This window comes from Camelina sativa, chromosome 3 (genome assembly GCF_030686135.1).
Source record: "Camelina sativa cultivar CO46 ecotype springtype chromosome 3, ASM3068613v1".
Lineage (NCBI taxonomy): Eukaryota > Viridiplantae > Streptophyta > Magnoliopsida > Brassicales > Brassicaceae > Camelina > Camelina sativa.
In genome coordinates this window covers 8,626,213-8,648,248 of record NC_141882.1, presented here as the reverse complement: position 1 = coordinate 8,648,248, position 22,036 = coordinate 8,626,213, and the positions used below count along the sequence as shown (strand labels likewise).

General features: G+C 36.7%; 3 protein-coding genes and 1 pseudogene across 5 annotated transcripts; 2 read left to right on the top strand and 2 right to left on the bottom strand.

Moving 5' to 3' along the window:
• Positions 1 to 31: 31 nt before the first annotated feature.
• LOC104776237 (exocyst complex component SEC5B) lies at positions 32 to 6,628 on the bottom strand. Of its 2 annotated transcripts, none has more exons than XM_010500264.3 (21): positions 6,093 to 6,628; positions 5,563 to 5,717; positions 5,355 to 5,440; positions 5,049 to 5,243; positions 4,834 to 4,961; positions 4,591 to 4,749; positions 4,356 to 4,460; positions 4,025 to 4,099; positions 3,636 to 3,773; positions 3,356 to 3,541; positions 3,093 to 3,215; positions 2,843 to 2,969; positions 2,549 to 2,759; positions 2,110 to 2,225; positions 1,779 to 2,007; positions 1,448 to 1,541; positions 1,273 to 1,350; positions 1,106 to 1,162; positions 825 to 974; positions 508 to 723; positions 32 to 409 (listed from the first exon to the last, which is right to left on the bottom strand). In XM_010500264.3, the coding sequence occupies exons 1-21, from the start codon at positions 6,498 to 6,500 to the stop codon at positions 203 to 205; spliced, it is 3,243 nt and encodes a 1,080-aa protein (XP_010498566.2). In that variant the 5' UTR covers positions 6,501 to 6,628; the 3' UTR covers positions 32 to 202. The 2 variants fall into 2 exon arrangements, with proteins under 2 accessions (XP_010498566.2, XP_010498567.2); XM_010500265.3 differs by having other exon boundaries at positions 5,563 to 5,706; positions 6,093 to 6,625.
• Positions 6,629 to 6,746: 118 nt separating this feature from the next.
• LOC104776236 (eukaryotic translation initiation factor 5B-like) lies at positions 6,747 to 11,610 on the top strand (annotated as a pseudogene). Its single transcript, XR_015595398.1, has 13 exons — positions 6,747 to 6,991; positions 7,110 to 8,339; positions 8,429 to 8,976; positions 9,060 to 9,167; positions 9,262 to 9,362; positions 9,449 to 9,539; positions 9,621 to 9,731; positions 9,835 to 9,900; positions 10,026 to 10,085; positions 10,205 to 10,762; positions 10,849 to 10,983; positions 11,081 to 11,197; positions 11,289 to 11,610. The product of XR_015595398.1 is annotated as a eukaryotic translation initiation factor 5B-like (transcript).
• LOC104776235 (uncharacterized) lies at positions 11,606 to 13,387 on the top strand. The gene has a single exon (XM_010500263.3). The coding sequence runs from the start codon at positions 12,024 to 12,026 to the stop codon at positions 13,230 to 13,232; it is 1,209 nt and encodes a 402-aa protein (XP_010498565.1). The 5' UTR covers positions 11,606 to 12,023; the 3' UTR covers positions 13,233 to 13,387.
• A 1,110-nt stretch (positions 13,388 to 14,497) lies between these two features.
• LOC104756471 (vacuolar iron transporter homolog 1) lies at positions 14,498 to 15,454 on the bottom strand. Its single transcript, XM_010479072.3, has one exon. The coding sequence runs from the start codon at positions 15,328 to 15,330 to the stop codon at positions 14,728 to 14,730; it is 603 nt and encodes a 200-aa protein (XP_010477374.2). The 5' UTR covers positions 15,331 to 15,454; the 3' UTR covers positions 14,498 to 14,727.
• Positions 15,455 to 22,036: the final 6,582 nt, after the last annotated feature.

Sequence of the window (22,036 nt, the reverse complement as noted above, 5' to 3'; positions counted from 1 at the left end):
GTTTTTAAATCTGATACATGGTTCAGGAGGATGAAAACACAATCAAGATCGATTTCATGAGAAAAGTTAATGTTGAAAACATGTAAATTTACATTGAAAACAAGATTAGTGATGTATAATCAATTAGAACGAATACAGTATATTGAGAAAAACATGTCATGATCACCAACGCGCTTCGAATCAGAGTAAGAAAGAGAAGTTCTTATCTTCGCCTTGGTCTACCTTGAACCGGAGAACCCACTGACTGTGGCTCTCTATGGTTTCTGCTCGGAGAATCCATCGATGTGCTGGAGTAGGCAGCTGGCGGCATTGGATCCAACGGGATGGTCTCAACGAAACATGCACTGTTCAAACGGGTTTTCTCTAGCTCCAGTTGAAGCATTCCGCTTGTACATTGCTGTGCAAGAGCCTAAAGCAGCAACAGTAACCGCTTTTAGCTGAATCTGTAAGGTTTTAAGTATTGAAGATGGTAAATATCAAGTGGTGGTTAAGGAGAAATGTTCTTACAAGGAGATCATCTGGGGATACGGATGATTGTTTGTCATCTGAAATTGCATCTTCACTGCCACGTGTTGGTTTCCGTTGATGCCCTCCCGGGTTGTTCTCGACTGACTCGCTTATACTCTCTGTAGCTTTCTCCAACACAGCTCCTTGCAGAGACTTAAGTGACTCGGTTGCATCGACCGTCAAATATGGGTTCAGTATAGTCTCAAAATACTCGAGCTGCATCATAGTTTATAAAATCAGATACGCGCATCATAACTAGTTTAAGTATTAACCCATTCACTCAAATAAAGTTGAGAACACCAACAAAATTTATTTACCTCAAGCATCAATTGGCAGAAACCATTTGCATCTATTGAGCTCAGGTCGTCAGATCTGTTTTCTTCCAGAAGACTGAGAAAAGTATCAATCAGACCTTCGACCAAAGTGCCAAGAATTTTGTCCAGGAGTGGTTTGGCACCCGCAAATACCTGTTAATTATTGTTCTTAGTATAAGTTTAACTGGTTTAGCAGTAGGATTACTCAAGTGTGATGTTTAGAAGCAATTGTTATAGAAATTCGAATGTCCAACTCTCTTGGTAGGATGAAGCAACGGTATTACCTCTGCATGGACAGCAACCAGAGTGTGTAACAGCTCAACAGCATTATCTCGTATGCCCTGAAGAAAGGTTTAGTTATCGTTTCTTGAGAAAATAGGGTAAAGTGTTTTTTTCATTGATTCTTCTAAGGACCAAGAAAGTCACAGCTGAGAGTGAACTTGCCACTTACTTTTACTGGAGGCGCCGCACCCCACTGAATACCAGAGTCCAGCAAATAATTTGTTGCAGCGGTTCTGATCAAGTTTGCCTGGGTACAAGACATATAGATGCAATAGAACTGCATCATTTCTTTAACACACAGGGCCAGCATTAGTAAAAGCTAACTTAGCCGATTAGGGCATTACCTTAGCAAAAGTGTAATGTTCAAGGACCTTCTCACCAAGACCAGAGAAAGACATTATTAGATCTTGAAGATCACTGTTGTCTTCATCAACTCCCCTGGAATATTTAAGAGACGACTGGGCTTAGCCAGTTATATATAATACCATATAAAATTTCTCACTGACTATCAAAGTTTTGATTATAAAATTAGGAAGTTGGTACTGACTATCGCAGTTGAGACTTGAGACAACAAGCATGAATAAGTTTGTCCAACTTCTCTGCCGGTTAGAGCAGAGATAGGAATTTGTTGATGTTAAAAAAGCACCAATGGAGTTTAATAAGAAAGAGACCCACCTCGACTGTGACCAAGTATATTTGTACTTGTTGTAAAGCTCAGAGGCAAGTTCGTCTTTGCAATAACCTATATTACTTAAGATCATCAGCAACTGCCTGTGAGGATCAACGACACTTTCAGGGGCATTGATTGATGGCTCTTCCTGGTGGTCGTTGGGATATCCATTTTGCCAACTCTCTCGCTTTGAGGTGCCTTGAGAAAGGTCCGCGCCAATTTGCTCTAAGTGAGCTAAATATATGGAAAAAAGCATATCAACATAACCATCGTCATTTCTTTTTGTCTGCAACGGTAAACATGTATTATCACGAAAGTTTGGTGTAAAAGGCTTACCCGCAAAATCCAGAAAGCAGTTCAAAAAGGCAAGTCTAACAGATATGAGGATTTCCTCAATATGGGCAATCATATCTTCTGATCTAGCAGCTTCACCTTTTAAAGATAGAATCATCCTGGAGTAAACATAGTAGGCAGAAATCAACAGCCATATAAGGCAACACCTCATGAGATACTTGTATCTTATTCTCCACTTGTACACAAGTCATATGAGTATAGTTTGTGATTATAGTACGGACAACCAAAATCATAAAAATGGAATGGTAACTGCCAATTTGTTCTCTAACTAGAGAGAGAGAAGTAGAGTAATACTGTCTAGCTAGCATTCATAGATATAAAAAAACTCTTACAAAGTAATAGAAAAATGTTGTAACTATTAATGTACACAAGATTAAGTATTTGGATATATACATGTAACTGCAAGATGCTAGAAACTTACAGATTAATTTGTTCCATCCCAGAGATGATAACTGAACGGAATGCAAGGGGCAGGTAAGAGATGGAATATGGAGATCTATTCCTTTCAAGAATAGAAACTGGGATCCACGTCTCTTCCTTTGATATTCCTTCTGTAGACGCCCTCATCCAAGAGCCAAGCCTTTGGATGTATATTTTAGTGATTTCCACTTTAACTTTTCTTAGTGCCATGACTGCCAAAACCAAAACGTGTATACATAATCTCAGTATATTTTAGCAAAACAACAAGCTCAAGCTTTAGAAGAGATTCAAATACCAGCACTATGGGGAGCTGACTCTTTGGCCTCAAAAGCTTGGCATGCTTTTGATACTTCGTTGATGGCATCACTCATATATGGGTGGAGAATGTATGATTCGTCAAAATCATGAAATGTGATTTGCACCTACACAATCATAATCAGGGGGAAAAGTATTAGAACTAATGAATGAAAACAGATGACAGGTTCATCTTTCCAGTATGGCAGAGAAAAGGTATGACAACATCAGTTGACAGAAAAGGAGATGACCTTTTCTTCATAAACAGAAATGGTATTGCGTATCATCACAGCAACTTCTTCCAAAGAATGACTTATATACCTCACCTCTTCCACTTTCTCCTCAGCTTTACTGATATCATTAACTTGGGAAGACTGAATTTGTAGAAATCAAATCAAAGTAAAGATTTAGCTCCATTTGAATAAAGAAAGAAATAGGCACTGCCCTCAACATACAAAATTGTAATACAAAGTTAATATATTGCAGAAGCAGAGCACATAGGAGTATCATATACCTTGGCAAATTTCCCATTGAAAATAGAAAGAGCTGTTTTCCAAAATGAAGGGAGATGATATACGATTACAGCTGTCAATCTTTTGATATATCTTCCCCTCAAAGCATCATGTTCTTTCCCTGCCGACTCTACTGATGGTAGGTCAACTTGAACTTGGTTATCTTCTATAGAAGACGTGTATTCTGACTGAAGGATTATAGAAAATACAAATTGTTATCATCTATAAACCTGAATCTTGCATTTATTGTAGTAATACAGCTGCCTTCACAGTTGAACTCACAAGTTGAACACCATTTTGTTGAATTTGTCGCCACTTCGCGTCAGAGAGAGCTCTCTCATGCACCTGGTTGCGCAAAATTTCCATCCTTGCTTCATGATCAAATGTACACTTTTCAAGCAGTCCATGGATCCTATGGTTCTGATAATAGAATGAACCAAGCCAGAAAACTTTAGATACATTCTTTAACAAATAGTCTAAGAAACTGTATGTGATGTGTGTTTCTAAAGAGGTGCCAACTAAGACCACAACTATGAAGGAAAAGAGATGCAAAATAGCAGAGGCTAAGAGAGCCAGGATATTAAAAGCAAAACTAGCAGGAAACTAAACACTACTCAGCACTAACTTAGGAAAGCGGTAGTGAAAAGAGTAACAACGTCTAATACACTAACCTGAACATTTAAGTAATGCCAAACAGGATCTGATTCGGGCTCCAGCTCCAGCAAAAGCCTCACAGTGTTTTCCAGCTAAATTAAGCAAAAAAATTTTAGCATCCAGCAGAGGAAGAAAAGGGAGAGAATGATACATAAATGTCTTGTATAAATATATATTTGGTGAGTCATAATCTTACAAAAGGGAAACATGAAAACTTGTATTGTACACTTAAATTGATAGCGATTTTATAAAAAAAGCACCAGGATCCTTAACTTCTTTGAATGAAAGTTGGAATGTACATTTCAGTAGTGCTTCACATTATAATAGAAGTAATAATAGTGAACTCACACTCGTAAAATCTATTTTTGGATCTTCCATAGACCTGTAAAGGGTGCATTTAAACTCCTGCATCACTTTCTCAACCTCCTCGAGTACACGCTTGAGTATATTGACCTGTAAGAAACGTGTTACTCTATGCTTTCACGAGCTGCGTAATGCAAGTGAATAATAATTTAACAAGTGAATGCTGGAAGAAACATGAGTGGTATCTGTCTTAAGAGTTTGATGAATGGGGCAGGCATACATGAGAAGGGAGAGCAATAGACTTCGCCTTCTTGTATTCCCGAACAGCCAAATCATACTCGCCTTTGCTAATACTGCTACGAATTATACTGGGTAAGTTGAAGAGTGTACGGAATCTCTGAAGCATTCCTTGTACAGACCTGATCTTCTCAGCTTGGGCCTACGAATAATGGCGAAAAAGTCTTAAGCAGATAGCAAGAGGCTAGGACAACACCAAAAAACAATACTGTGTGACCATACCAACCTGTCTTTCAAAAAGTGGCTCAAAAGCACGATTAGCCCGTGATGTCACACTCTTCATGCAATTAAACAAATGAGTAGTTCCCGATCCGTCAGGGTCATCTTCGATCCGTTTCAGTTTTGATTCAATATCTTTAAAGCAAGGTAGTAGACTTCACATCAACAAGAGATAAGATTAAAGTAAATGTATGCCAAACCCATTGAGAAAATAATACATACCATCAATTGTTGTTTTACACGAGACAAAGCAGTCAAAATTATCTTTCACCAGTTGTTTCCTTTGTAGATTACGACCCTTTAAGTCACTTTTCAGAGCACGGGCACCAGATTCCAAGTCCGCTGCACTTGTCTCTTGGTGAATGCGAGAAAGAAATAGCTTGGGATCGAAATGGTCAGAAATGTACACCAACTTTTCTGCAAATTCTCTCAGACGAGTCATATTTTAAAAAACCGGAAGTTGTACAAGTCTGGTGTAAGAGCTAATAATCAACCTCAAGTTAAGTATGGTCATAAAGAAATACATACCCCTAAGTGCATTATCTACTTTCTCAGCTTTGGAAAGACTTTCTGATGACTCAGTGATTAATCTCAGAGTCTTGTTATCTATTATCCTACGAAGTACACAAAAAGCCATGTTTAGATACGCCCTACCATATCATGTTCTCAGAGGTAGAATAAACAATCAGATTGACTTTCAAGGTGAGCAAAACAAATGGAAGATAGTAGTTGGTACCCTAATTTTAGTGGATCAATGCATTCCATGCCTCGAGGAAATGATTGCAAACTGGTAAGAACCGCATTCTTGCCTCCAGATACCTTCCGCTCAAGCTTTTGAGTCACGGGTGCTGCTGTTCTTGACTCCCGCATATCACGAACCCTGCGGGCAAGCTGCCAAGTGACATCAGCATTTAAGTGAAATGTTCATATTTCCAACTAAATCTGCCTGATGCCATGATTCTAACTTAACCAATGGCCTTATGTTGAGTCTTTCACATCTCAATTCTGCACATTGAATCCTTTCCAAAGATCTCAACAATATTCCATGAACAGACTATTCAAATCACACAACTGAACTTTTTTTTTCAATTTCAAATCCTAAACTCAATCAACCAAGCTACGATTACTTATGGCTACTTCAAATCAAAACAATGCAGCAAACACAACAACAGCCAAAAGAGAAGTCAAATTCTGAGTTTGAAATGAATCTCGCCGAAATCAAAATCGAAGCCAGATCAATCCCAAACATGATAGATACCACCGTACCTCAGCTTCATTCACCCGTTTCCAGCAATCAGGCTCCACTCCATCCCAAGCTACATTATCTTCCTTCCGCGCTCTCCCTCTCTCCTTAACACTTCCGCCTCTTCCTCTACCTCCACCACCGTCTCTTCCCGGATCATTCCCCACATCCTCATCCCCGCTCGAAATGCTAAGCAATTCAACCTCCGATTCATCATCCTCATCCATCGACGGCTTCGCACCTCCAGTAGACTTCCTAGGCGGAGGAGCAGCCGCCGTCTTCTGTTTCCGTGGCTGCTGCACTAAATTCGCGACGGGCTTACGAGAAGCAGCGGAAGAAGGCTTCTGGTATGTAAGATCTCTCTGAGATTGCTCCTTCAACGCCATCTGAAGCAGCTCATCTTCGTCAAAATCGTCGCTATCGCTCGACATTGTTATCTCCTGGAAATCAAATCAGATGATCCTCGTCTCTTTCTCTTCCTCCCTTTGAGCTAGATAGAGATCTGTGCAGTTCTAATTTGAATTTTTTGTTTTGTGACTTTTTCCTCTTTCCGTGTGACGAATTTTTCTTCTCTTTTTATTTTATTTTATTTATTTGATATTCCTTTTTTACTTTCCTAATTTCAGAAACGGTGTCGTTTGAGCTATTTTAACCTAGTCTCAATAAAATCCTTTTTTAAGCATTCTCGATCGAAATCTATAAATACGCAACAGAACCCAAAAGAAATTTACGAAACCCTAGAATTCTCAAAATTGTCTCCCAGAACGAAAGGCTCTCTCTAGCTGTTTGTTTTACTTACCCTTCTCCCCCCCCCCCCCCCAGAAAGAACGATCTTTGTTGGATACCTTCTTCTTCGTTGTTTCAGTAAATCTCCCCTAGTTTGTTTTTGCCTAATATGAAGCGAAACCCATTACATATTAAGGTAATCTTCGCTCACCTTATTGCTTTAATGTCGTTTGGTTTATTGATTGATTTGTTTGTTGTTGATTCTGGAGTTATTGAATCGGATCGGATACCTTAATTGTATTGTTTAATCACAGGTTATATTCATATTTGATTTTTATCAATGGATACGAGGAATTCGAGTTCGTGGAGTGGGGACGATGATCTCCCCCTTGTCTCATCTATGGGAATTCTTGAATGTGTGATAGGCGACGACCATGTTTCTATTGGTACGGAGCTTAAAGGTGAGGAAGAGAAGGTTGTGAACGGCGAGGATGATGACTCTGCTACTAAGAGTGATGAGGTTGGAGGAGTAACTTCAAAGAGTAAGAAGAAGAAGAAGAAGAAGAGTGGAAAGACTGCACATGGTGAAGATGATTTGGACAAGATACTCGCTGAACTTGGGGATGTTCCTGTTTCACCAGCATCTAAAGTGGAGAATATTAAAGCTTCACAGTCTGAGGTAGTTGCACCTGGTGGGAAGAATGGAGAAGAAGAAGAGACTGTTGAGTCGGCTGCAGCTAAGAAAAGGAGAAAGAAGAAGGAAAGGGACAAGAAAGCAGCTGCGTCTTCTGTGGAGGCTGAGGAGGACAAACAAGGTGATCCATTGTTTGAGCCATCACAGCGTAAGAAGAATGATGTGAATGTTAAAGTAGCGGAGAAGAAAGTTCCTAAACATGTTCGAGAGATGCAAGAGATCATTTCACGGCGGAAAGAAGCTGAAGAGAGGAAGAAGAAGGAAGAAGAAGAGAGATTGAGGAAAGAGGAAGAGGAGCGCCGCATTGAGGAAGAGCGAGAAAGGGAAGCTGAAAAGATTAGGCAGAGGAGGAAGATAAGGAGAATGGAGAAGAAGCAAGAGGGCGGGCTTCTAACAGCGAAGCAAAAGCGTGAAGCCTCGAAGAATGAGGCTTACAAGAACAAGGTGTTGACTGATGCTGGAGGTCTTCTTGTTGCAGATAAAAACGGTGATTCCTCAAAACGTCCTGTTTATGGCAATAGAAAAAAATCAGCTTGCCAAAAAGCAAACAGCTCTGCTTCTGTCCAGATGAAAGGTGATGTAGAAACAAAGGAAAGTCATCCAGAGGAACCAGGTACTTTGCATGAATTGGTTTCAGTTGACGATAAAAGGGTTGGTATAATAGAATCAGTAGATACAGAAGAGAAACATGGAGCTCTTGATGTATCACAAGAGAATGGTGATGAGGATGATTTGTGGGATGCAAAAACTAATTTTACCATCGAGGGTGATCCTGATGATAAGGAGGAAAAACCTCAGCCTGTGGTTAAGAAAGAATTAAAAGACACTGCATCAAAGGCACATGATTCAGGTCAGTAGAAACACTTGAAAAGGAAGAATCTCAGTCTGTGGTTTTTTATCTTTTGTCTGCTTTATCTAATATTTTGGATTTCAATACAGGTCCCGTCGCAGGTAGACCAACAGAGAAGGCTGGAGTTGCAGGCAAGTCTAAAACAGCTACAAAAAAAGCTATCCCTAAGGTGGATGATGTTACCCGGCCAAAGGATACTTCTAAAAAGGGTAAAAGCTTAGTACTGAATGAAATTGCTAAAGAAGTAGAAGGAAACCTTCGCTCTCCCATTTGCTGCATCATGGGTCATGTTGACTCTGGTAAAACAAAGTTGTTGGATTGCATCAGAGGAACAAATGTTCAGGAAGGTGAAGCTGGGGGTATTACTCAACAGATTGGTGCAACATATTTCCCTGCAGAAAACATACAGGAGAGAACCAAGGAGTTAATTTCTGTCGCAAAAATCCAGGTGCCAGGTCTATTGGTTATCGATACACCTGGACACGAGTCATTCACAAATCTGCGTTCAAGGGGTTCAAATTTGTGTGACCTTGCAGTTCTAGTGGTTGACATAATGCATGGTCTAAAGCCACAAACCATAGAATCTCTGAATTTTTTGAGAAGAAGGAATGCAAAGTTCATTGTTGCCTTGAATAAGGTGAGACTTCTTGTCATTCTGCTGGGATGTGTTTGGTTTTCTCTGTGGTCACTAATTTATGGCATAAAACCTCCAACTTTCAGGTGGATTTGCTATACGGGTGGAAAAGAAGCAAGAATGCTCCTATAATGACGGCAATGATGCAACAATCAAGTGATGTGGTTAATGAATTCAAAATGAGGCTAACACAGGTAAGTTCTACGTCTTGAGGCTTTGGTTTTAATATTTTAGGGTGAAAAAGGATGTGTTCATATGTTATAATATAATATTGTTTCATTGGTCCAGGTTATAACCCAGTTCGGGGAACAAGGTCTCAACTCTAAGCTTTATTACGAGAACAGAACAATGGGAGAAACTATCAGTATTGTACCTACTAGCGCTATTAGGTCTGAAATTCTTTTACTGTCTTCAAATTATAGTTCTTTAGAGGTAAACCATGCTCACTATGGATTATTGGATATTGATATTTCAGTGGGGAAGGGATCCCAGATCTTTTGCTGTTGTTGGTTCATTTGGCTCAGAAAACAATGGTCGAGAAACTCACATATGTTGACAAAGTCCAGGTTTGTCTCATTCCTCTTTTAGGTAATGAATCGTTTCTGCACTACTTCAACTTTCTTATATTTTCTTAAACTGGTTGACAGTGTACTGTCCTCGAGGTCAAAAATATTGAAGGCCAAGGTATTACAATTGATGTTGTTTTGGTCAATGGTGTACTCCATGAAGGTGATAAAATCGTTGTCTGTGGGTCACAGGTAAGTAGAAAACACAGGGGTCATACCTAAACATGTAATATGTCAAGTATATCATAAAGCTGAAACTTGATGTGATTGATTCTTTTCCTTTCTTCTATTTCAGGGACCAATTGTAACAACTATTAGATCATTATTGACTCCTCATCCGATGAAGGAGATGCGGGTGAAGGTACATTCAGATAGTCCATCCCTTTCCTCTTGTTACTATTATTCCTAGGGAAACATGGTTTATGCAAATAACTTTCTACATTCCATTTTTTTATACAATGACAATTTCTTGGTCTGATGTCTCAGGGTACCTATCTGCCTCAAAGAGAAGTAAAGGGTGCACAGGGTATCAAAATTGCAGCACAGGTGATTATCTCTAACATTGCAATTGCTGTTATTTTTTCCTTGATCGTACTTATTTAGCCTCCTTAAATAATGAGGACATCCTGAACGAATGTTTCCTATATTTTTCGTTTTTACAATAGGGTCTTGAACACGCCATTGCTGGTACTGCCTTGCGTGTGATTGGACCTAATTAGGACTTGGAAGAAGCCAAGAAAAATGCCATGGAAGATATTGATTCATTTATGAACCAGATTGAGAAAAGTGATGAAGGAGTTTATGTACAAGCGTCTACATTTGGGTCCTTGGAAGCATTGCTCGAGCTCTTGAAGTCCCCTGAGGTAAACATACCTGTCAGTGGTATTGGCATTGGACCTGTGCACGAGAAGGATATCAAGAAGGCTGGTGTAATGCTAGAGAGGAAAAGAGAGTTGGCAACGATTTTGGCTTTTGACGTGAAAGTAACTGCAGAGGCCGGAGAATTTGCTGACAAAATGGGAGTAAAAATCTTCTGTGCCGATACCATCTATGATCTGTTAAAACAGTTTAAGAGTTACATCGTGAATATCAAAGAAGAGAAAAAGAAAGAAACAGCTTGTGAAGCAGTTTTCCCATGTGTCCTTCAGATTTTACCAGACCATATCTTCAGAAAGAAAGACCCAATAATCCTCGGAGTTGAAGTCACGGATGGAATTCTCAAGGTATATCCTATTTTTTCTCATGAAGATCATTGTACGCATGTCTTCTGGGTCACAGACCTAACAAAATGGTCGTGTTAATGATTTAGGTTGGAACTCCCATTTGCATTGTCAAAAGTATTGAGAATGTAAGAGTGTTTATGGACATTGGGCGTGTTGCATCTATTAACAAGAACAAGAACCCAGTTGTTGATTATGCAAGAAAAGAACAGGTGTCTATTGAGGTATTGAGACCTCTATCTCTTTCATTGATTGACTGTTTTTTTTTTTTAGTTTCTCTGCATTTGTTTAAAAACTAATTTTTTGTTTTACTACTACTAGATCATTGCGTCTAACCCTGAAGAACGGAAAATATATGGGAGGCACTTTGGTATAGAGGACGAGCTTGTCAGTCACATTTCTAGGCGATCCGTGGACGAACTCAAAACTAACTACTGGGTAAGTTTGAGAAGTACTGGTTTATCGAAAATGTTGTTTTAAAATGAACCGTGTTTTAATTAAGCTGATGATACTCGAAACCTTATTGCAGGATGAGTTATCTAACGACGTGAAGAGCCTTGTTTTGGGACTTGAAACAATATTCAGGATATAATAGATTCATTACCCTCTCACATTTCGAAGCTAATCACAGAGATTACACTGAAGTTTGAGAGGGAACATATGCGTTTCTTCTCTTTTTTTTTTTTTTCTCTCTCTCTTTTGAACTGCGGTTTAATCTTCTTATAGACATTTCTTTAAACGCCCCTACATTTTCTTATGCAATCAGTTACGTTCTGGACTTCTGGTTTATAGTTTTCTATCAACATTGTCTTTAGTTCAATCTTCCAATATTTAAAAAAATTTCAAGATTATAAGTTATTGATGTCAATTTGCAAGATTTACACAGTCTAGTTATGTAACTTGTCTTGTGACATATTTTGGGTTATTGTGTAACTTAATACAGTTTGAGGGGAATCTGTGAATCCAAAAAAGTAAAGGGGCTACATTTTGAGATATCCCGTTTTCATCCATGGTGGTCGCAAATTGTGACTGTGAGCCAAGATGTCCTTCGGAGCTAGCTCAGTAGCTCCTCTCCCACTAAACAACATCTCCGTGAAGTCTATGCAAGACCATTTTGTTAGATCTGTGTGACCCAGATCTTATCGTCACCTCTATTCTCAGTTGAGCCAGATTATTGCAAAGTTCGGATTTTTATATTTGTTTTTTTTTCAATTGAGATTTGGAAAAGAGGCTTAGGCTTTAGAATTAGGGTTTTCGCGTATTGATGTCGTCGAGCTTGTTACACTGCAGAAGGGTTTGTATAATTCCATCTTTCCGGAGAAATATCGGAGATTTTGCTTTTAATTCTTCCGCCGTCGTAGTCAATCTAGGGTTTTTGGTGAGTAGAAGAAGCACATTGTGTTCAGTGTCACAGTCACACCAAGTGAAATCAGATGATTTCCAAAAGCAAGCCCAGTGTTCGGAGTCTTTTACAGTTTCGTATCTGGTGAATTCTTGTGGATTGTCTTTGGAATCAGCTAAATCAAATTCAAGATTCGTCAAACTGGTTGCTTCCAAGAAACCAGACTCTGTTCTTGCTCTCTTCAAGAACCATGGCTTCACCAATGACCAAATCACCAATGTCATCAAATCTTTTCCTCGTATCCTGTCATTGAGCCCAGAGGGCGTTATCTCTCCCAAGCTCATGTTTTTCAATTCCATCGGGTTCTCGCCCTCTGATACTGCGAAGCTGATCTCTTCTTGCCCGAAAACGCTATCTTTCAGCTTGGAGAAAAGACTGATCCCTTGCTATGTTTCCCTCAAGAGCATACTCTTAGAGGAAGAAAGTGTTGTCAAGTGTCTCAAGCGTGGATACAGATGCTTCTCTTTGAAGATTGATCATTGTGTATCTCCCCGGATCTCTATCTGTAGAGAGCTTGGTGTTCCAGATAAAAGCATCAAGTGGTTGGTTCAAGCGTCTCCTTTCACTTTTTTTTCTTCAGAGAGAAGGTTCAACGAGGTCTTGAACAGGGTTTGCAGATATGGTTATGACCCCAAGAAGGCCGGTTTTGTTCACGCTATGGTAGCCTTTGATTCCACGAGCGAATCAACAATGGAACGGAAGTTTAAGTTGTTCCAACGTTTTGGTTGGTCTAAAGAAGATTTCGTCTCAGCAATCATGAGATTCCCAAACTGTGCAAATGTTTCAGATGAGAAGATAATGTACACGATGGAGTACCTCATAAACAACATTGGTCTGCACGCGCGTGACATTGTTGCAAGACCGGTGGTGTTGGGTCTGAGCATGGAGAAGAGAATCAAACCGAGGAACCAGGTGATCTCTTTGCTTCTCTCTAGAGGACTTGTGGAGAAAGAAGACATCAACTATTTCACTATATTAAAGATGAAAAGCTCCGAGTTCATGGATAAGTTTGTGCTGAAACATCAGAATGAGATGCCACAACTTATACAAACCTTTACAAGTAATCAATGAGTTTGAAGAAGTGAGAATACAATATAATTGTTCTTGGCTGAATATTGTCGATAACACATGTATGCTTGGCTTCGGTCATGTTTTGATGAATGTTGTGATTTGCTATAGGTAAAGTAACTTTTTTTACATCATAACGACAAAAAAGGTTTTACCTATATTGATTGCTTCGGTGGTAATTTGTGTTGGTTCTGTTTATATTTTTCTACATAGAAAATGATATCAATGATGCTAAAGCCACATGTTAGTATGTTACATATTCCTTTTCTACGAGGATGTGAGAGAGAGATGACACGCAATATCGTCCAAAAGCAGCATGAGAAGTTATAGAACACGACAACGATTCCAAAAGTAGCTCTCTCTTTTTTTTTTATGTTTCTTCCGGAGATTCATTGATTTGTCATGACAAGCTTTTTACACTGTGGAACGAGATCAAACTTTGTGTAAAGGCTCTGTATTCTCTACTCTTAAAAACTGAAAATAAATTTCACACACAAAACAACGTGTTTTGTTAGGCTATAATTAGAATTTCTAAACGGTTCTTCTAACTACCAAACAAAATCAGCGGTATTTTGGCGGATTAATTTGGTGGTTTTGGCAGATTAGTGGCTCTAGGATTTAGTCTATTGAGTCAAACTGTGTACTCTCTTCAGATATATTTTTTTCTGTTAACTAAAGGAATATATAATTGTTGACAGAAATTAGATTCAGTTGGGGGCAAATTAGTTGAAGAAAGTTATCAACCAAAACAATTGAAACGCCAGTTAAGTTAGTAATCAGCTCTGTTTTTTTTATTTATGATTCATATACGAAGAGTCGATGATTAGATATTATATAACTTTAAAATTACACAAGAAAGAAAACCATTTAAAAAAAAATTACCATATTCATTTCAAATGTCAAACTTCAGATTTTAATTACTTCTTAATTTATAAAAATTCAATAAATATACAAGTTTATATGTGTATATATGTTTAGAAACACTTCTATATGCATGTATTATCTCCAACGCAGAAAGTATATCCGGATTTTCATATTTGTGATTTGCTTTGCTTCAAACCGATATCAACCTTTTTTTTGTGCTATGTAAACCTTTTCTTGCCAAGTTCTTAAAAAACTTACGGTGTCTGAATTCTTCAAATTTAGATCAATTCGGAAAATATAGATTTAAACAATTTTAAGAATATTTTTTTGCCCATCGATTGTATAGTTAGAGACTGTAGAGCCACAAGCGTTAAAAGACTCAAGTCTCAACTCGCCTTTTATCATTATTGGGTAAAAACTCCATTTGATAGATTAATATAACGCAATTGCTTACAAAGAGATATCCCATTACTATCAAATTCCCACGAAATAAGACAAGTCACAAAGTTCATTTCCACACTTTCTTTATCTATAAACAAAAACGTAACCGCTTAAATTGTGTTGCATGAAGCATGAAGCATGAAGAAGAGTTTACTCACGTTACTCACGTACGTATGTAACACACAAAAAAACATCACAGACTATGTGACCCAATCAGTTTGGTCAAACCAAACGTAACTCCCATAGCTAACCATCCTCCAATCAAAACCCTAGACGACGACTTAAGCACCGGTGCTTTCCCCAAAAACGCCCCTAACCACCCGAACATCACCAACGCCAACGACACCGCCGCCACGATCGCTCCGATCCTCACTTTATATTCTTTTATAAACGCAGCCGCCATTAAAGGCACAATTGCTCCTAGAGAAAACGCTAGCGCAGATGCCGCAGCAGCTTGCATCGGGCTCGGAAGCTTCTCTTTCTCCACATGTCCTCCGTTCTCTCTCTTCATCTGAGCCACCTCGATGTCGTACTGAGAGTAGACGGAGACAAACTCTCCGATCGCCATGCTACAAGCTCCGGCAACCAAACCGGCAAAACCAGATAAGATCATGACTTTGACGTCTTGCTTGACCGCACCGACACCCATCATAAGTGAAGCCGTGGAGACAAGACCGTCGTTGGCACCTAGCACGGCGGCTCTTAGCCATTGAGCTCGTTTAGAGTAGTCGAACGCCGTTTCTTGATTGTTCTCCATGTCTACGTTCAAGCTGTTGTTCACGTTGTGTGACTCCATGGTTTAAGTCTTTTGATTTGGTTGTCTTTTTCTTTATCTTTTGTTTTTTTTTTTTGTGTGGTTTGTGCTGAAATAAGAAGGTAGAGGATATAGGTGAAGTGTGGAGAACACACGCCTAGGTTCTATATATGGTGAGATTGTGTGAGTTTTTTTATAGCTTTTTAAAATTTTTAATTTTATTATAAACTTTTATGTGGTGGAGTCGACGATTAATAATTAATAATATATATGGGGGAGCATCATCAACACTAACGGAAATACTTTGATTATATGTCGTTTTCAAAAATTTCGATTAGGAAATCGAATTAAACAAACACCTAATCGTTTTTACACTATGATTATAAGTTTGAAACGAACAAAATGAAGTTTACAAACAAACGTAAAGTGGGTTTCCGCGTACGATCGGTAAAGATAATAAAGCATAACAATTGGTATAAATATCTATACCCCCAAAAAATGGATCTCAGTTGAAATTAAATCCAAAAGCCACATGTATATATAATGAAAATAAATGTGAAACCACACACGCATTTGGGTTTCTTTGTCATTTCATTTGATTCTTGAAGAACAGCAAAACAATCCGAGTGACCGAAAGGGGCAGTTACACTATATATGGAGCTGTTAAGTCGTTTTCTTCAAGATCAAAGCCATGCATATATGTCTTCTTGGCAGAGAAAAAAGGATAAAAGCTATATAAAAATGAAATCTCAACCTCCCAAACGATGACCTAATGGTACACGAAATCTGTTGGCCAAACGTTTGTTAAAAAAAGATAATACTTTTGTTCTTGGACTGGTTTTACTTTTATTACCAAGTTACTGAATTATATTACGTTTTCTTCTCGCAACTGCATTACTATATCATATACTGACTCGTCAAAAAAGTCATATTCAAATTTGGCAAATGCTTTAGTATATTTCTAATAATTAAATATATTTGTTATGAGAATAATAACATAGCTTTTTTGCAATACATGATCGGACTTTGGTTGGTAAGTAGTTACATTTTTTTTTTTTTTGAAAATTTGTGAATTTTCATTGAAGAAGAAGTATTATAGTAACTACAATAAAAAGATACAATAGATAGGCCTTGCCAAAAAAATAAATTCAAGGGCTATCATGGATGGAATTAGTTTAGATTAAGCTTTTATTACAAAAACTTTAACCAGTCGCCAAGGAGGTGTTTGAAAAGCTTCATGTGACTCCTTGCTAGGATAGCATCTCTGATTCCTCTATCTACTGACATGAACAGAGCATCCAGGGGAGTTGTGATGTTGTTGTGTGTAAGCGTTGATTCCTTTCTCTCCAGACGCTGTATATAACTACCTGTGCTACTAGTCTCTTGAGTGTGATGTCAGAGGTAGCATCAGGTCAGTAGAAGCTTTCTACAAGTTTGATGCAAAGATCTTTCTACAAGTTTCAGCCTCTCTTTTTTTTTGACATATATTAATTAATTTCTCATCTTTTATAAAGAAAAAAAAAAAGAATCATTAAATTATTTTCTTCATTGTTTTCACCCCTTACGTGATCCATTGTATATAATTAAACTGTCGGCTAATTGATTTTAATTTTATTTTATTTTATGTTCTCCCTTTTTGTTAGAACACGGAAACTTGTATGAAAGCGTTTTCTATAGAAATAAAAATGAAACAACCTTCTCATTCTTTTACTTTATGTTTACTTTTGTTGTTCGTTAATTATATACTTGCTTTCTCGACAAAGAAACAATGCCAAAACAAAAGGGGGTCGAATCAAAATCACAAACAGTATACTGTTTAGAAACCTTCCCTAGATTTTCTTTAGTGTTTGACCAAAAAGTGATAAATGGATAATCTATTTACTGTGATAAGACACTGTTCGATTTTGGAAATGTTTGATAACCGTAATCATACTACTCTACATCTTCTTTAATTAGGAAGACTAAAACAGGTTTAAAAGTTGGATTAATCAATACAACACCTTACTGATAAGACGGACACATAATGCATATGGACGATTAAAATATGAAACAGTAGAATCCAACTATCTTCTATATGAAGGGGATCAAAATTGAATCAGATACTTTTCACACTATAGATTCTTTGATCCAACAGTTTGAGCCGTCTGCAAGTGAAAAATCATAACAACAAATTAATTGTAGATAATTTACACATAAAGGTTTTTTTTTCCTTTGATATAAAAAAAATAAATAAAAATAGATGGATTGATGAATTGGAAAGCACTGAGAATTCAATTAACTTATTACGTAGTATAAGATTAAATAATGGAAACAGTTGATAATAATATAAAGAGAGGGACGAGTGTGGTTTCCACACGAATAGCACCACATTTACTATCATCATCACTTGTTGCGCACACACACACACATACGTAGACATATACGTACGTATGCATACGTAGTCGCCTACGTATATGTACGCCAGCTCGTTGTTAAAAGTCTCTGGACTGGAATATCGAATTTATGTAACTCATATATATATCATATGAGTGGCAACTTCTCGTTAATTTTTTTTTCTATGATTCAACTGACTACATGCAAATAATGGATAGGATCCGAAATAATTACAATTACGCAATGGTCCATTGGAGACACTCACACTAGAGATTTTGAATTCTTTAACGGAGAGATCTTGAATTTTCTTTTCTGGTCTTGTTTATAGAGAGCGTTACAACAAAAAACAATCGCGTAACGAGCTTTTCTGGCCCATTTATCGCTGATCTTAGTGTTAGTAGACTACATAATTTTATTTTGTTTTGTTTGCTCATTAATTATTTTGTTTTGTCTGTAAACCGTGAACCGGTTTGGTCTTACAACCGTAAACTGGTTTGGTAAACAATATTAATTAGCGTTGTTGGTTCTCTCTGTTAGGTTGGAAGATGAATTGAAGATGATGACGCTGAAGAAGTTGAAAGAATTTGTTGGGGGAAGCAAAGTGAAATAATGTCAGATTCAGTGCTCAAAACTTGCGAAACTAAGGAAAAGCTCCACAACTCAGGTGAGGTCTTCAAGCTTAGTTGGAATCATAAAAGACTTTGCATACCAAATAGAAGAGAAAAAAAGAAAAAAGAAAAAAGAAAAAACGAGATTTCTTGTGACACACGTTGAGGATTGGCATTCATACGCAAAACTTGATCACTTTTAGCTCTAACGTGGGTGAACTTAAAAGTCACCATATATAGTTAGGAAAGATTAAGAAAATAAAATTATTATTTATTCATTCATCATATGAAATAAAAAGCACAATTATGATATCTTATGACTGACCAAAAGGAAATAGGTTTCCCAAGGTTAATTAGAGAGATCTAGTATGACAGACAGATTATTTTATTACATATACAGTAAAACCTTTATAAATTAATAATATTAGGACTAAGACATTTTATTAATTTATAGTGATATTAATTTATCAATAAATTAATAATTATTATTTTATAGTGTAAATTAATAATTATTAATTTATAGGTATATTTTTAATTGCTCAATTTTTTAAAATAATGAATTGAGACCATTTTTGCAGAATAATATTAAAATTTGGATGTTGTAAATTTTATGTTATTGGAATTGAATTTGAAATAATTAAAAAATATTTTTGACAATGAATTACAAATATTGTAGACAAATTTACTTATATACATGACATAAATATTCAAATTTATGAATAAGAATATCAATTATCGTATTTTAATAGTCTATCAATCTATCCAAATGTAAATGATGCATATTTAGAAATTGAAAAATTTTAAAAATTTGACGTGCTTTATGGAATGTTATAGAATATTTTATATCATTATATTTTAAAGATACAATATAACAATTGTTTTATGGATATGAGGTTTAAGAGAAACATATTTTACTATATCAGCATATATATATATGTAATTTTACATGATTATTAATTTATGATATTATTGGGATCATATTTTACATAGGGATTTCAAAAAAAATATTATTTTATTATCTTATCGAATTTTATTATTTTTTACACTGTCCCGAGTTGGGACTAGCAAAATTTATTAATTTATAGTGTTTATTAATTTATAGAGTATTAATTTATAGAGGTTTTAGAGTAGATGAGAAGTAATTATAATTAGGAAGGATCTTAAGCACTGTCTCTTTGTAGCTTTTTTTTTTAATGGGTGTAGAAAACGAAGCCGGTGTGGTTATATTGATATTCATGCTCGACCACCTTCTTCCTTTCATAAAACATGACCTTCCAAGTCCGTTCCCCCATGCGTTCCATTGACAATGCCGACGTGCTGGTAGTCCCGTAGGGTATAACCTGAATGGTAAATGAAAAGGATTAGTTAATAACAAACGGTAAGGTAGAATGTCTTACATATCCAGAAGTATCAGCACCCACAGTTCGGAAAAATGGAGCGTCGTCGCCTTCAGCATCATACATAAAGAAGCCAGGGATGCGCAACAACGACGTCGTCGCACCATAGTTTCCCAAATCACAAATCATCCGTTCAAAATGGTCTCTTAGGCGAAAATCCTGAATATATAACACCAAAAAGAAAAAAAGGGAGGGGGGGTTGACTGTACAAAATATAGGAAAATAGGTGAGGACAGATCATTTAATTACTACTCTAGTTACAAGCATTTAATTACCCTGGGAGATACTTGCGTCGAGACCATAGATGGAGAGAGAGTGTATCCCAGAGGGAACGCGATCTACTATGAGATGCGACCCATCTGCGTCGGGTTTCCTGATATGTACCATCGAAGGACAATTGACGTCTGCGACAACAAGGCTAAAGACATGCCCTTCATCCGTGTGTTCATCAAGTACTAGGTTTTCGGCAAACTCCTGTGGACTCGTGTGTTCCTGTAATAACACAAAAGCAGAGTCCGTGATCGAAATATTCTGAAATCTATATATAATAGCAAACCCACTTTTTTGTGTCAACTTTTAATCCAACGGATGAGATTAGTTACAGTTTTAATCCAACGGTTTAAAATTATTAATCGTGTCTTTTCGTCGCACCTCCATCTTTCAAAAATCACAACTATTAGTCTTTGCATCTCTTTGTTGTACCTCCTGGTTTCAAAAATCACATCCATTAATTTTTACACCTTTTAAATCACACCTCTTAGTCTTTGCATCTCTTTGTTGTATCTCCTGGTTTCAAAAATCACATCCATTAATTTTTACACCTTTTAAATCACACCTCTTAGTCTTTGCATCTCTTTGTTATACCTCCTGGTTTCAAAAATCACATCTATTAATTTTTACACCTTTTAAATCACACCTCCTTAGTCTTTGCATCTCTTTGTTGTACCTCATGGTTTCAAAAATACATCCATTAATTTTTACACCTTTTAATTTCACACCTCTATGTGTTACACCTCTTTGTTGTACCTCCATGTTTTACATCTATTAATTTTTATACATTTACATTTTTCACCTCTATGTCTTACACCTCTTTGTTTATTATATATAAACTTTTCTTGACTACATAAACAAGTTTCGAACAATTGTTTTCTGAGTAATAAAGAATTGTATTATTGAAGTGTTTTTTAACTTTCAAGCATCAATCTCTAATTCAAGGTAATTTAATATTTTTGCTGCGAATGACCTGTAGTGTTTCTCGGTTAGATTATTATTACTGTTAGTCGACACTATTAAGTTCATACATTAATCTTAGTTTTGTTAACTTTTAGTCTCTTCAAAATTTTTAGCCTTTCCGGTTTTCATGTTTTTGCATGGCTAATGTTATTAAATACGTGTGCCATATTTTTTGCATGGCTAATGTTTTTGATTCTCAATGTGCATATTTTATTTTTTGACTTTCTGGAAAAACCAAAACTAAGATACGAGAGGCATGATGATATGCAGTGATGCTAGAGCTACGGATAAGCCAAAGTTTTTTAACAAACATGGTATAATTATAATTTTATATATGTTCATATTTTAACCTATAGATAATAGCAAACCTACTTTTTTGTCAACTTTTAATCCAACGGATGAGATTAGTTCCAGTTTTAATCCAACGGTTTAAAATTATTAATCGTGTCTTTTCGTCGCACCCCCATCTTTCAAAAATCACACCTCTTAGTCTTTCCATCTCTTTGTTGTACCTCCTGGTTTCAAAAATCACATCCATTAATTTTTACACCTTTTAAATCACATTTCCTTAGTCTTTGCATCTCTTTGTTGTACCTCTTGGTTTCAAAAATCACATCCATTAATTTTTACACCTTTTAATTTCACACCTCTATGTGTTACACCTCTTTGTTGTACCTCCATGTTTCACATCTATTAATTTTTACACATTTACATTTCACACCTCTATGTCTTACACCTCTTTGTTTATTATATATAAACTTTTCTTGACTACATAAACAAGTTTCAAACAATTGTTTTCTGAGTACTAAAGAATTGTATTATTGAAGTGTTTTTTAACTTTCAAGCATCAATCTCTAATTCAAGATAATTTAATATTTTTGCTGCGAATGACCTGTAGTGTTTCTCGGTTAGATTATTATTACTGTTAGTCGACACTATTAAGTTCATACATTAATCTTAGTTTTGTTAACTTTTAGTCTCTTCAAAAATTTTAGCCTTTCCCGTTTTCATGTTTTTGCATGGCTAATGTTATGAAGTACGTGTGCCATATTTTTTGCATGGCTAATGTTTTTGATTCTCAATGACATACTTGTGACAACACACAATTAAATTCTAGAAAGCGTAAACACGACCAAA

Bases quoted from the DNA above. Each gene is read 5' to 3' on its own strand.
- LOC104776237 (XM_010500264.3), bottom strand. From the start codon at position 6,500: ATGTCGAGCGATAGCGACGATTTTGACGAAGATGAGCTGCTTCAGATG. The intron at 5,244-5,354 runs GTATGTATTTCT...GAGAATTTGCAG, and splicing joins AGTAGATAATGCACTTAGGG to AAAAGTTGGTGTACATTTCT. The intron at 2,760-2,842 runs GTATTTGAATCT...TGGTTTTGGCAG, and splicing joins GTCAGCTCCCCATAGTGCTG to TCATGGCACTAAGAAAAGTT.
- LOC104776235 (XM_010500263.3), top strand. From the start codon at position 12,024: ATGTCGTCGAGCTTGTTACACTGCAGAAGGGTTTGTATAATTCCATCT.
- LOC104756471 (XM_010479072.3), bottom strand. From the start codon at position 15,330: ATGGAGTCACACAACGTGAACAACAGCTTGAACGTAGACATGGAGAAC.